General features: G+C 42.3%; 1 protein-coding gene across 2 annotated transcripts in view; it reads left to right on the top strand.

Annotated features, from left to right (window-relative positions):
* Positions 1–826: 826 nt before the first annotated feature.
* CUL3 (cullin 3) overlaps positions 827–10,538 on the top strand; it is a 117,287-nt gene continuing 107,575 nt past the window's right edge. Inside the window, exon 1 of one of the 2 annotated variants that reach the window (XM_049888322.1) lies at positions 827–956. In XM_049888322.1, coding sequence (XP_049744279.1) covers positions 891–956 — 66 coding nt within the window. In that variant the 5' untranslated portion in view covers positions 827–890. The remainder of the gene's footprint in view (positions 957–10,538) is intronic. The other variant, XM_049888321.1, reaches the window with a different exon arrangement.

Below are 10,538 nucleotides of genomic sequence, written 5' to 3'. Positions count from 1 at the left end.
CCCAGCCCAGCCCAGCCCAGCCCAGCCCAGCCAGCGAAACCCAGCCCAACCGCATCTAGCCCCACAGTCCTATTCTGGCTCGCCGAGTTTCCCCCGCCCACTTCGCTCACGTGACCAGGACTCCCCGCCCCCCCGACCACGCGCCCCTTTCCACGCTCCACCAATCAGCAACGTCCTGCTCAGAACCAGGGCTCCGACGCTCGAGTTTCGAGAAGGCAGCACAGTCTTCCCGCCCTCAGCCCCGCCCCTCTCCTCCTCCCCATCTCGCTGGCCCCGCCCACTTCCCCCAACTCTCCGTTTCCCTACTCCCGCCTCTCTGTCCCCGCCCACTCCCGGGCTTCGCCCCGCCCCACCAAAGGCCGCGCGCGCTAGCCTCCTTCTCGCGAGAACTGACGTCCCCGCCGCGGCCGCCCGCGTCCCTTTCCCGTCCTCCCACCCCCCTCCCCCCAATCTCTCCACTCTCCGGCTCTCCTCCCTCCCTCCTCCCCCCTCCACCCTCTGGGCCGGATCTCGTCTCGCTGAGGCGGAGGAGGAGAAGGAGGAGGAGGAGGACGTTCGGCCTGCGCAGTGAGATGTTTGTCCGTCGCCGCCGCCGCCGCCATCGCGGAGGAGCGCGATAAAGGGTGCTGAGCCGGGTGTGAGGGGGACCCCGCGGAGCCTCCGCGCTAGCGCAGCCCCGCAGCCGAGACCGAGCCGCCGAGCCCGAGCCGCCGCCGCCGCCCCCGCCGCTGCGGCCGCCCACGGGCCGGCCAGCTCCCCCAGCCCAGCCCGGGGGCCGCGCCGCCGCCGCCCCCAGCGTCGCCCCTCGCCCGCCCGCCCGCCCGCCTTAAATGTGACACCGGCGCCTCGGAGCGCGACCTGAAGCCACTGCCGGGGAGGGGACGAGCACCATGTCGAATCTGAGCAAAGGCACGGGCAGCCGGAAGGACACCAAGATGCGGATCCGGGCCTTTCCGGTGAGTCTCTAGTCGGCGCCCGGGACCCCGGGGGCCCGGCCGTGAGCCGCACGCGAGGCCCGGGCTGAACTCCCCCAACAGGCCGCAGGCCCGGCCTCCCCTCCCCCACGCCTCTGGCCGCGGGGCGCGAGCCTGCCGGCAACCGGGCGGCAAGGGGACCGGCGCGGCCGCCTCCCACCCCGCGCCCCGCAGCTGGGACTCCCGCGGGCCCGCGGGCGTTGGCTGCGGCCGGAGCCCCTCGCTGGTCCCCACACCTTTCCGCGTTGCTGGGGTGTAGGCCCTATCCCCTGCACTCGTCTTCCGACTCGGTACCCGGGACCCCGAGTCCTGCAGGGATGGGAACTGGCGAAGTCTTCCTTGTGTGTGGGGTGTGTGTAACTTTTCACGTGGGGTTTCGCTGCGGCTTAAAAAATCACCCAGCCCAAATGACGGCCAAGCATTTAGGGTGATGAAGGGGACTGTTTCTCTCTCTCTCTCTCCCGGCCTCCTTAGGCAGGGTTATGCCTTCAACCTGCCACCGACGCAGTGACAGTGGTTCCACGTAATACACAATGGTAATAGCCTAATAGAATGGGCTGTATTGATAGCATCTTTCATCCCATAAGCTTCCAAAGCACCTCACAAACTCTGCTGTAGGAATTGCCTCACCAAGGAGATGCAAGAGAAAACAAATTGGATGGCTCGCCCTTGGTTTCATAGCCTTGGAAGCCCAAGAGAATGAGTATAGTCACCACCCTGAGTTGCTTTACTCTCTTCGTTTTAGTAACAGCAAACCTGCTCGGTTCGAAACTTTTTCTTTTTTGGTGTTGAATCATACGTTTGTTTAGTGTTTAGAACATAACTTTTGATGTCATACCTGATTCATATAGTCAGTGGCAACCGATTAAAATGTATTGCTGTAATAGAGAGACTGGACATAGTTGCTCATGTCGCTACAGTAACAGACATATATCAGGATAGACAAACTAGCAATTGAGCTAGAATTGATTTAAAAACTAGAGAAGGATCTCGGTTTTCCTTAGAACCATAAACACCATGTGGGGAGAAAAGGGGGGGGTACTTGTACTATTATTTAAGTATGCTTTTTTTTTTAAAGTGTACTATTTGCAGCCAGGGAAGACTTATTAATTTTCCTCGTTGCATGAGGAATTTCACCCCACAAAACTTGAGAACCTCTCTGAATTCTTAATTAAAAAAAAAAAGAATACATTTGATGCAAAACGCTGAAATCGCAAGACCATAAATACTACTGTCAATGTGTAGAAAACACTAACGTCAGTGTGTGGAAACTTCTGTCTTTAGGTAAACAAAGGTCGGATAGAAAGACTAGAACTGCCCAATAGAGTTTCCAAGGCTGTAAAAGAGTAGAATATAATGAGGGGAGAATTTGATACTAATTAAAGAGGTTTTGTGATTAAAGAGGTTTTGAATTTTTGAAGTTTTTCCTTGGTACGAGAAACTACATCAGACACTCAGAGATGTTGACAAAGGAGCACTAATGAAGTTCGCTTGCATGTTTTCCCTTATAATGGGGGAAAAGAGCTGGATTTTTGAATGCGTGAGCAAAGTTTTCCTACTAGTTCAGTTCTGACCATTTTAAGCAGCGTTTAGAATATTTGTTTTATACAGCAGGTGTTCTGGGATATGTTTGCTATCTTACATTGCTCATTCTTGAAGACTGAACTCTTCTAATTCATATTTATTGCTAAAATATGGAATAGCTCACGTTTGATGTCAGCTCACTTCTTATGTTAATATTTTTCTGATTACCCAGTTGTCTGTTGTATCTTTATCTATGTGTATAATCAACTCTTTGATCTTTTTAGATTTGTGGGTTCTTACCTATTCCTCCCTCCATTCATTCAGCATATATTTACTGAGTACTGTGTCAGGCTCTGTTCTAGGGTCTTGGAATATAGCAGTATAGCTTTAAAGACCAAGATCCCTGCTTTCTGGAGCATGTATTGTTGAAGGGAAGGAGTGGGAGTGAATTTCATTATTCATTTAGCTGAAGAGTATAATATTATGTGATAGGTTAGCATTTTTTTTTTTTTTTAGCATATAGTACTGGACTGATTTTTTTTTTTTTGGTAGCATTATGGTTATGCACTGAAATAGATCCTTTAAGTCTGTACTTTGTTGCATTGTAAGTTTTTCTAAAATCCTTTAATTAAGTTTGATATTCAGTAAAAAGATTGCTAGTTTTTAAAAGTGCAAGAATTTTCATTACGCTTTAATAAGTATTGACACTATCATTCATAAATAGTTCCCACAGGAAAGAGCTATTCTTTTTTTAATGTAAATTTTTTAGTCATAGTTCCTTGCGCCTTCATTAAGGATAAATGGCTCAGTGGTACCCCATGTCACTGACTTACTCATCCTTTGGTATTTGAGCACTTGTAGATCTTTTTTCTTGTAGGTTAGCAACCTTGACTACGTAACTAGTCGGCATGGCTGTATGGTCAGAAGTAGTAGATGTATTACATTCCATAAAGAAAAAATACTGTGTATGTGTACATATGTATATGTACATAGTTACAATTATAGAATTTTACATGTTTGGATTATATAGTTTCTGTAAGTTAAGGGAGAAACCTTGGTGGCGTAGTGATTAAGCAGTATGGCTGCTGACCGAAACGTCAGCAGTTTGAATCCACCATGCGCTTCTTGGAAACTGTATGGGGCAGTTCTGCTCTGTCCTGTAGGGTCGCTATGAGCCAAAATTGACTTGATAGCAACAGGTTTTTTTTTTTTTTTTTGGTGTAAGCTAAAGGAAGTTGCGGTAATTTACCCAAAGGTCTCAAGTATTCACTTCAGATCATGTTTCACAAAATTGATGTGTAAACAGTATAAAAATAGGTTTTGGGAGCATTTTTTCATTGCAAAATAGAGTGGTGAGTGAACGTACAGGGTATTTTATATTTGTGTAAGCATGCTTCAGGTACAGTCCCACTAGTGAAATCAGGTTCATTTTAGTGTTCTAAATGCATATTTTGAGTGTGCCATCTTAGTTGTTCACAAGGGTTAAAATTATGCTATACCTCAGTTTGATGCACAATTTCCGTTTTAAGTACACCTTTTCATAAGATTTCAAGAGAAATTGGTTGTTTTTAAAACGGAAAACAGTAAGGAACTTTCGGTATATATAAACTGTTGACTGAGGAAAAATTTATTCCAGTTCGTAAGCTTTCTTGAAGTACACAAAATATTTGTCATTTCACATCTTTCTGTTGATATGTTTTAACTTTTTTTGGCACCCCAAGTCACAGCAAGGACTATAAAACTTAGAAGAAAGGAGGCTGTAGATGTGAAAACTCTGAAAACTCTTTGGGTTTGGACCAAATAATGCTACTCCAAGAAGTTCCTGCTCTTCATTCCTTGCAGCCATCATGTGTTTTACTCCTGAGCCTTTGTTTGGATTTGAAGGGTTAGTTGCTGTCAGGTGAATTCTTTTGTCCTTATTTTTGAAAAGCTATTCCTTGACATCTGTACTGTCCAGAATTTTGTTTTCATGAACACTGAAAGCTTGATTGGAATTAGAGGGGAAATGTTTGAATGAAAATGTGGTCCTCTCTAGATTTGGTGTTCTTGGCTTAGCCTTCAGAATTTTGGAGACATCATGAAAGTCACCGTCCTCAGAATGTGACCGGGCTCTTCTGACCTCTACTCTGCGGTTTTGGTAACAGCTTTAGTTACTAGTTTATGTACCAGTTGCTTTTGAGTCGGTTCCAGTTCATGGCAGCCCCACGTGTATCAGTACAACTTCTCCATAGGGTTTTCAGTGGCTGATTTTGGAAGTAGATAACCGGGCCTTTTTTCCGAGGTTCGTCTAGGGGGACTCGAACCTCCAACCTTTTGCTTAGCATCCAAGTACGTTAACTGTTTGCACCACCCCGGCGGGGCGGGGGGGAACTTCCAAATCTTGAAAGAATCTCTAGTTATGATGAGCTCCACAGAGAGCAACCTACGTAGCATGGACAGTGAATGGTGCGGTTATAATTAGGTGGAACCCACAAAGGGACTGACATTAGTGAGAGATGAGTTTTAAGATCATTTGCGATATACTTCAGAGCACTTAAGAGACAGATGGGGACAGTTAATTTTTTTCTTTTCTTTTTGATTTTCTAACTACTGTGGTGTTTGCCAGGTATCCTGAAACAACTTTGATCTTCATAGTAGCCTTCTTTTGCTACAGGAAGGGAATTTTGCCTAGAAGTACCTGGACTTTTTAAACAGAAGAGTTGGATAATAGTTTTGCAAATTAAGCAGAGCAGGGAATTAACTATGAATTTGTTTTTCCGTTTTCCATGTATTTTTTTTTTATAGAGAAATTATGGATAAGGTGTAACAGACTCTTTAAAGTGTTGCTTATACTTCAACTAATTATTTGTTTTGGGACAGCCCACTATGTTGTAGCTGCTGTTAGTACCTCTCTAGTTTTAGAAGCGGGGAAATAATAGGACCATGAAGTAATTATATGTAAATTTTTTTTTTTTTTGCATTGTCTTCCTAGATAGCAGTTTAGGGGAGCCTTGAAAATTGTTAGTACCAATACTGAATTTAAAACTCTTTAGCGGTATAAAATAACATACAAAATCTTGGCATTTTTGAAAGTACTTTAGTTACAAATTTGATCCCTTCTAATAGAGAAAGCTTCATTTGTTTTTATATTGTTCAGTGTTCATTAAAAGTAGCTAAGTAACAGCATTTCTCTAGTTCAGAAAGATGGTGTAATTAAGACTAGGAAAAGTAATATGCCTTCCCTTTGTATTGTAAATTGAGAGATGCTACAGGTAATTTTTTTGTAGCTATTGTAAAATTATATAAATGTTCTTTAGCAGTTTCATTAGATTTTTATGAAAGTGATTGGGCAATTTGTAATTTTAATTAATGCAACTTTTAAAATAGTTCTTATTTGCCCATTTTAAGGTCAACAAAAAAGTAATGGTATTACTAGTTAGAGCAGATCCCTGAGGTGGATTATGAACTGCAGTTGGTATATCAGTGTACTGTGAAAACTTATCTGACATAATCTGTCAAAGCAATGCATTCATTTTAGTAGCTTTTCTAATTATAAAAGGTGTTGCATAATCACAGTAAAAAGCTTGATAAATATCAAAATTTATAAGAAAGGAAATAAATTCACTTGGATATAAACAGTATTAACATTTTGATATTTCCTTTTAATCTTTCATACACCTGTGTACACAGTAAAATTAAGGTTGTACATCATTCTATATATTGCCTTTTTAAATAGCATCTTACCGTACATATTTTTGAAAAGATTTTTAATTACTGTGTACTCTACAGCCCCTCAGTTTGCTTAACTATTTCCCTACTGCCAGGTATTTTGATTGTTTCTAGTGATTCTGTACTGTTCATGTAATAAATAATTCAACTGTGACTATTGAGGCTTATAAATGTTTGTGCCCATCCATGGTTTTGGAATTAATGGGCTAAACATAATTGATACATATTATCCAATTTACCTCCAGAAAACCAAAAAAACCCATTGCTTTTGAGTCAGTTGCAACTCATAGCAACCATATAGGAAAGGTAGTAATAATAATTAAAAAAAAATCCCAAACCTGTTGCTGTCGAGCTAATTCCCAAACCTGGTGACCCTATTTGTTTCAGACTAGAACTCTATAGGGTTTTTAATGAAAAGGAGCCCTAGTGGTGCAGTGGTTAAGTGCTCAGCTGGTAACTGAAAGGTTGGCTGTTCGGACCCACCCAGGCACTTCTAGGGAAAAAACCTGATGATCTGCTTCCATAAAGATTAAACAAACCAAAACCAAACCCATTGCTGTTGAGTTGCTTCTGACTCAGTGGCTCTGTGGGACAGGATAGAACTGCTCCATAGGGCTTCCAAGGCTGTGATCTTTACAGAAGACTGCCATATCTTTCTCTCATGAAGCCACTGGGTGATTTCGAACTGCTGACCTTTCAGGTAGCAGCTGAACACTTAACCACTGCACCACCAGGGCACCTTCCATAAAGATTATAAAACCAAATGAAATCCGTTGCCGTTGAGTCAGTTTGGACTCATAGCGACCCTATAGGACAGAGTAGAACTGTCCCATATGGTTCCAGGGAGCGCCTGGTGGGTTCATACTGCTGACCTTTTGGCTAGCAGTTGTACCTCTTAACCACTAGTCCACCAGGGTTTCAGTTCATAAAGATTACACTCTGGGAAACCCTAATATGGGGCAGTACTGCTCTGTAACATGGGGTCGTTAGGAGTTGAAATTGACTCGGTGGCACACAACAACTACCTTACAGAAGTAGATTACAAGGCCTTTCTTTTGCTGGTGCTGCTGGGTAGATTCATACTGCCAACCTTTCAGATGGTACCCAAATGCAAACTGTTTGTGCCACCTAGGGGCCTTAATAATAATAGTAATAGTAATAATAATAGCTTGTACTTACTGAATGCTTATCATGTGCCAGACACTGTTCTTCGTGTTTTATGTATACACTCGTTTGATTTGTACAGGTCTGTGGAATACTACAATTATCGTCTGTTTTACAAATGAAGACTAGGGAGGTTAAGTAATTTGCTGAAGGTTACTCTGCTTACACGGATTTTAACTGAAGCAGTTTGGCTCTAGAGGTAATTCTACCTCTCAAGGTTATATCATTTTAACTTTTGCTATGTAGCAGTGTCATACCCAACATATTTATTTTCAACAGCAAAAAAATGGTATGTTAGAACTTTAATGTCATTTCCTTGATTACTTGTATGATGTACTAGGAATACAAGTATGGATAGTCTATGGGGAATTTTCATTTAGTTTTGTGTTGGAGTATTTGGTGTGCATATTAGTACATATTAGGAGCATGACTAAAAAAGTAAAGAGACTGAGTGTATTGTAGTTGAGAGACTGTGAGCTTTGGATTGCCATGGTTTTGAATGCCACTGCCACCTCTTTTTAGCTGTGTTGTCTTTAACAAGTTACTTAATTCTCCAAGCCTCACATTTCTCCTCTGTAAAATGATAACATTGATAGGGCCTACCTTACACGATTGTTGTGAGATAAAGAAAATCAAGTATTAGAACAATGCTTACCACAATTAGTGTCATTATGCCAAAGTTTATATAATTGTATAATATTTATGTTTATATAATTATACAGTTTATTAAAGTTGAATTGCTTTTGCAAGTAGTTATGTTGGAATGCTATACACCTATTTTAGTAAGGCTGCCATTTTTTGGGGGGAGGTACAATTTTTAAGACTCGTGTTTTGAAAACTCTACAGAACCCGTTGAAGAACCACGCTAAGAAATTAGTCTCAAAGGGTATAGGATTGGTATCACTGCAGCCCTTCAAAAAGAATATGCTACAGGCTCTTCGGGGTGGAGGGGGGTAGTTTCAAAAGAGAACTTCCAGTAATGCTTCTCGCTTAATCGTTGGAGTAAATGTGTAATGTAACCTCTCCTAGTAACTTTATTGAAGGAGTAAACACCCAATTGGTATGTACACGCTAATAGGTACGTTAAATGTTCATCTAAAAACACATACTGTTGTTTTTGTATCTTTGTTTTCTCACTTTTTCCCTTGGTCCCTCCCTCCTTTTTCACTTCACTTCTGGACTAGGTTTTGGGCCCTGCCCAGTGCTTATGCTAGACATCCTTTTGAACCAGAAGGGTTCATCCACTCTAGATAGAGTGGGTGGTTAGTGAATGATTGATTAAATGAGAAACTATTTCTCTAAGGCAAACCATAGTTATTGATGGAAGTAGTGCTATGAAGTGTTTGAACTTTTTTTGGAAGCTAAAAGTGAGTTTTTTTTTTTTTTAACTGCTTTAAGTGAAAGTTTACAATTCAGGTCAGAGTTTCATACAGAAACTTACACACACATTGTTATATGACCTTAGTTGCCCTCCCTACAATGTGATATAGCATACTCCTTCTCTCCACTCTGTATTTTCCGTGTCCATTCAACATGCTCCTGTATCCCTCTGCCTTCTCATCTCCCCTCCAGACAGGAGCTGCCCACATAGTCTCATATGTCTACTTGAGCTAAGAAGCACACTCACCAGTATCATTTTATGTCTTATAGTCCAGTCCAATCTTTGAAGCGTTGGCCTCAGGAATGGTTTTAGTTTTGGACTAACAGAAGAGTCTGTGGGCCATGACCTCTGGGGTCCTTCCAGTCTCAGACCATTAAGTCTGGTCTTTTTACTAGAATTTGAGGTCTGCATTCCATTTTTGTCCCACACCATCAGGGATTCTCTGTTGTGTTCCCTGTCAGGGCAGTCATTGGTGGTAGCCGGGGCACCATTTAGTTCTTCTGGCTTCAAGCTGATGGGGTCTCTGGTTTATGTGGCCCTCTCTGTCTCTTGGGCTTGTATTTTCCTTGTGTCTTTGATGTTCTTCGTCCTTCTTTGCTCCAGGTACGTCGAGACCAATTGATGCATCTTAGATGGCTGCTTGTTGTAAAAGTGAAATCTTAAGATGTCATTAAAAGTCTTGTGGCACTTGCCGTGAAGGGTAGTTAGCCTAGTCTCTTGGAACAATAATGACTTGAAAGTAAAGGTAGTATTATGCCTTGGCAGTAACCCTGGATTGAGTATCTGGTGCAGTTTTTTCTTTATATAGCTGGACTCTACATTTTTCCACCAGGACGCCTCTTTGCATCTCATTCCTTCCAGCCTGTCACACTGTGAACTCTGAACCCCTACTTCCTTTGTAAATTACCTCCCCTATATCCTCAGCCTGTTTCAGAATTCCCTGCTTTCCAGCCTGAAACCTGGCTTTGCCCTAAAGATACAGGCTTATCTTCTTGGATTGAGGTATCTGATTTTTGAATCATTAGACCCAGAGGCCTCTTTCTGCCACCTCCATAATTTTCTTTTACAGTGCTGGCCCTTGCAAACTATTCTGCTCTCTCTCTGTGGTCATCTCCTACCTTGTTACTCATGCTCTCTTGATTACTGAAGACTTTAATACCTGCTGCACAGTCATTCTCTTTAGTCCAAATCTTTTATCCATTGCTTGTGGGTATAGTCTTTCATTTATTCAATCTAAAATACATTCGTGGAGTCCCTACTATGGGTCAGGCACTGAGGATAACAATGGAAATCAAAGAGACCTGGCCTCTTCTGTGTTCTGGTGATCTTCACCCTATCCTGAAGCTTGTTATCCCATCACTTTAAAAATCTTAAAACTGCAGTATTGCTTTCTGTCTTGGCTCCTCCACTTCCTAGATGTGGTACTTGGAACAAGTCACTTCATCTCTATTTCCTCTTTTGTAAATTGAAGGTAATGGTACCTGCGTAATAAGGTCGTTGTAAGGATAGAGCAATACATGTAAAGCTCTGAAAATAGTGCCTGGCACATGTATCCGTTGTAAATAAACACTATTGTTATTTAGTTATATTATCCTATTTCTTGCCTTTTTCTTTCTTAATTAATACGTTCTTGGATCTCAAGAAGACCCCTTCCATTGTCCAAGCTGTAGTGCCACCACTTCCACCTGTTACTAGTTGCTCCAGATTTTAATCGCTGACCATAAGCTCTTTATTGTTAATTTTCTTAACTTCTTCTTCAAGGAACTTGCTACTGCTTCACTGTGAAA

The sequence above is a fragment of the Elephas maximus genome, chromosome 6, assembly GCF_024166365.1.
Source record: "Elephas maximus indicus isolate mEleMax1 chromosome 6, mEleMax1 primary haplotype, whole genome shotgun sequence".
Lineage (NCBI taxonomy): Eukaryota > Metazoa > Chordata > Mammalia > Proboscidea > Elephantidae > Elephas > Elephas maximus.
This window is presented reverse-complemented; position numbering and strand designations above follow the sequence as displayed.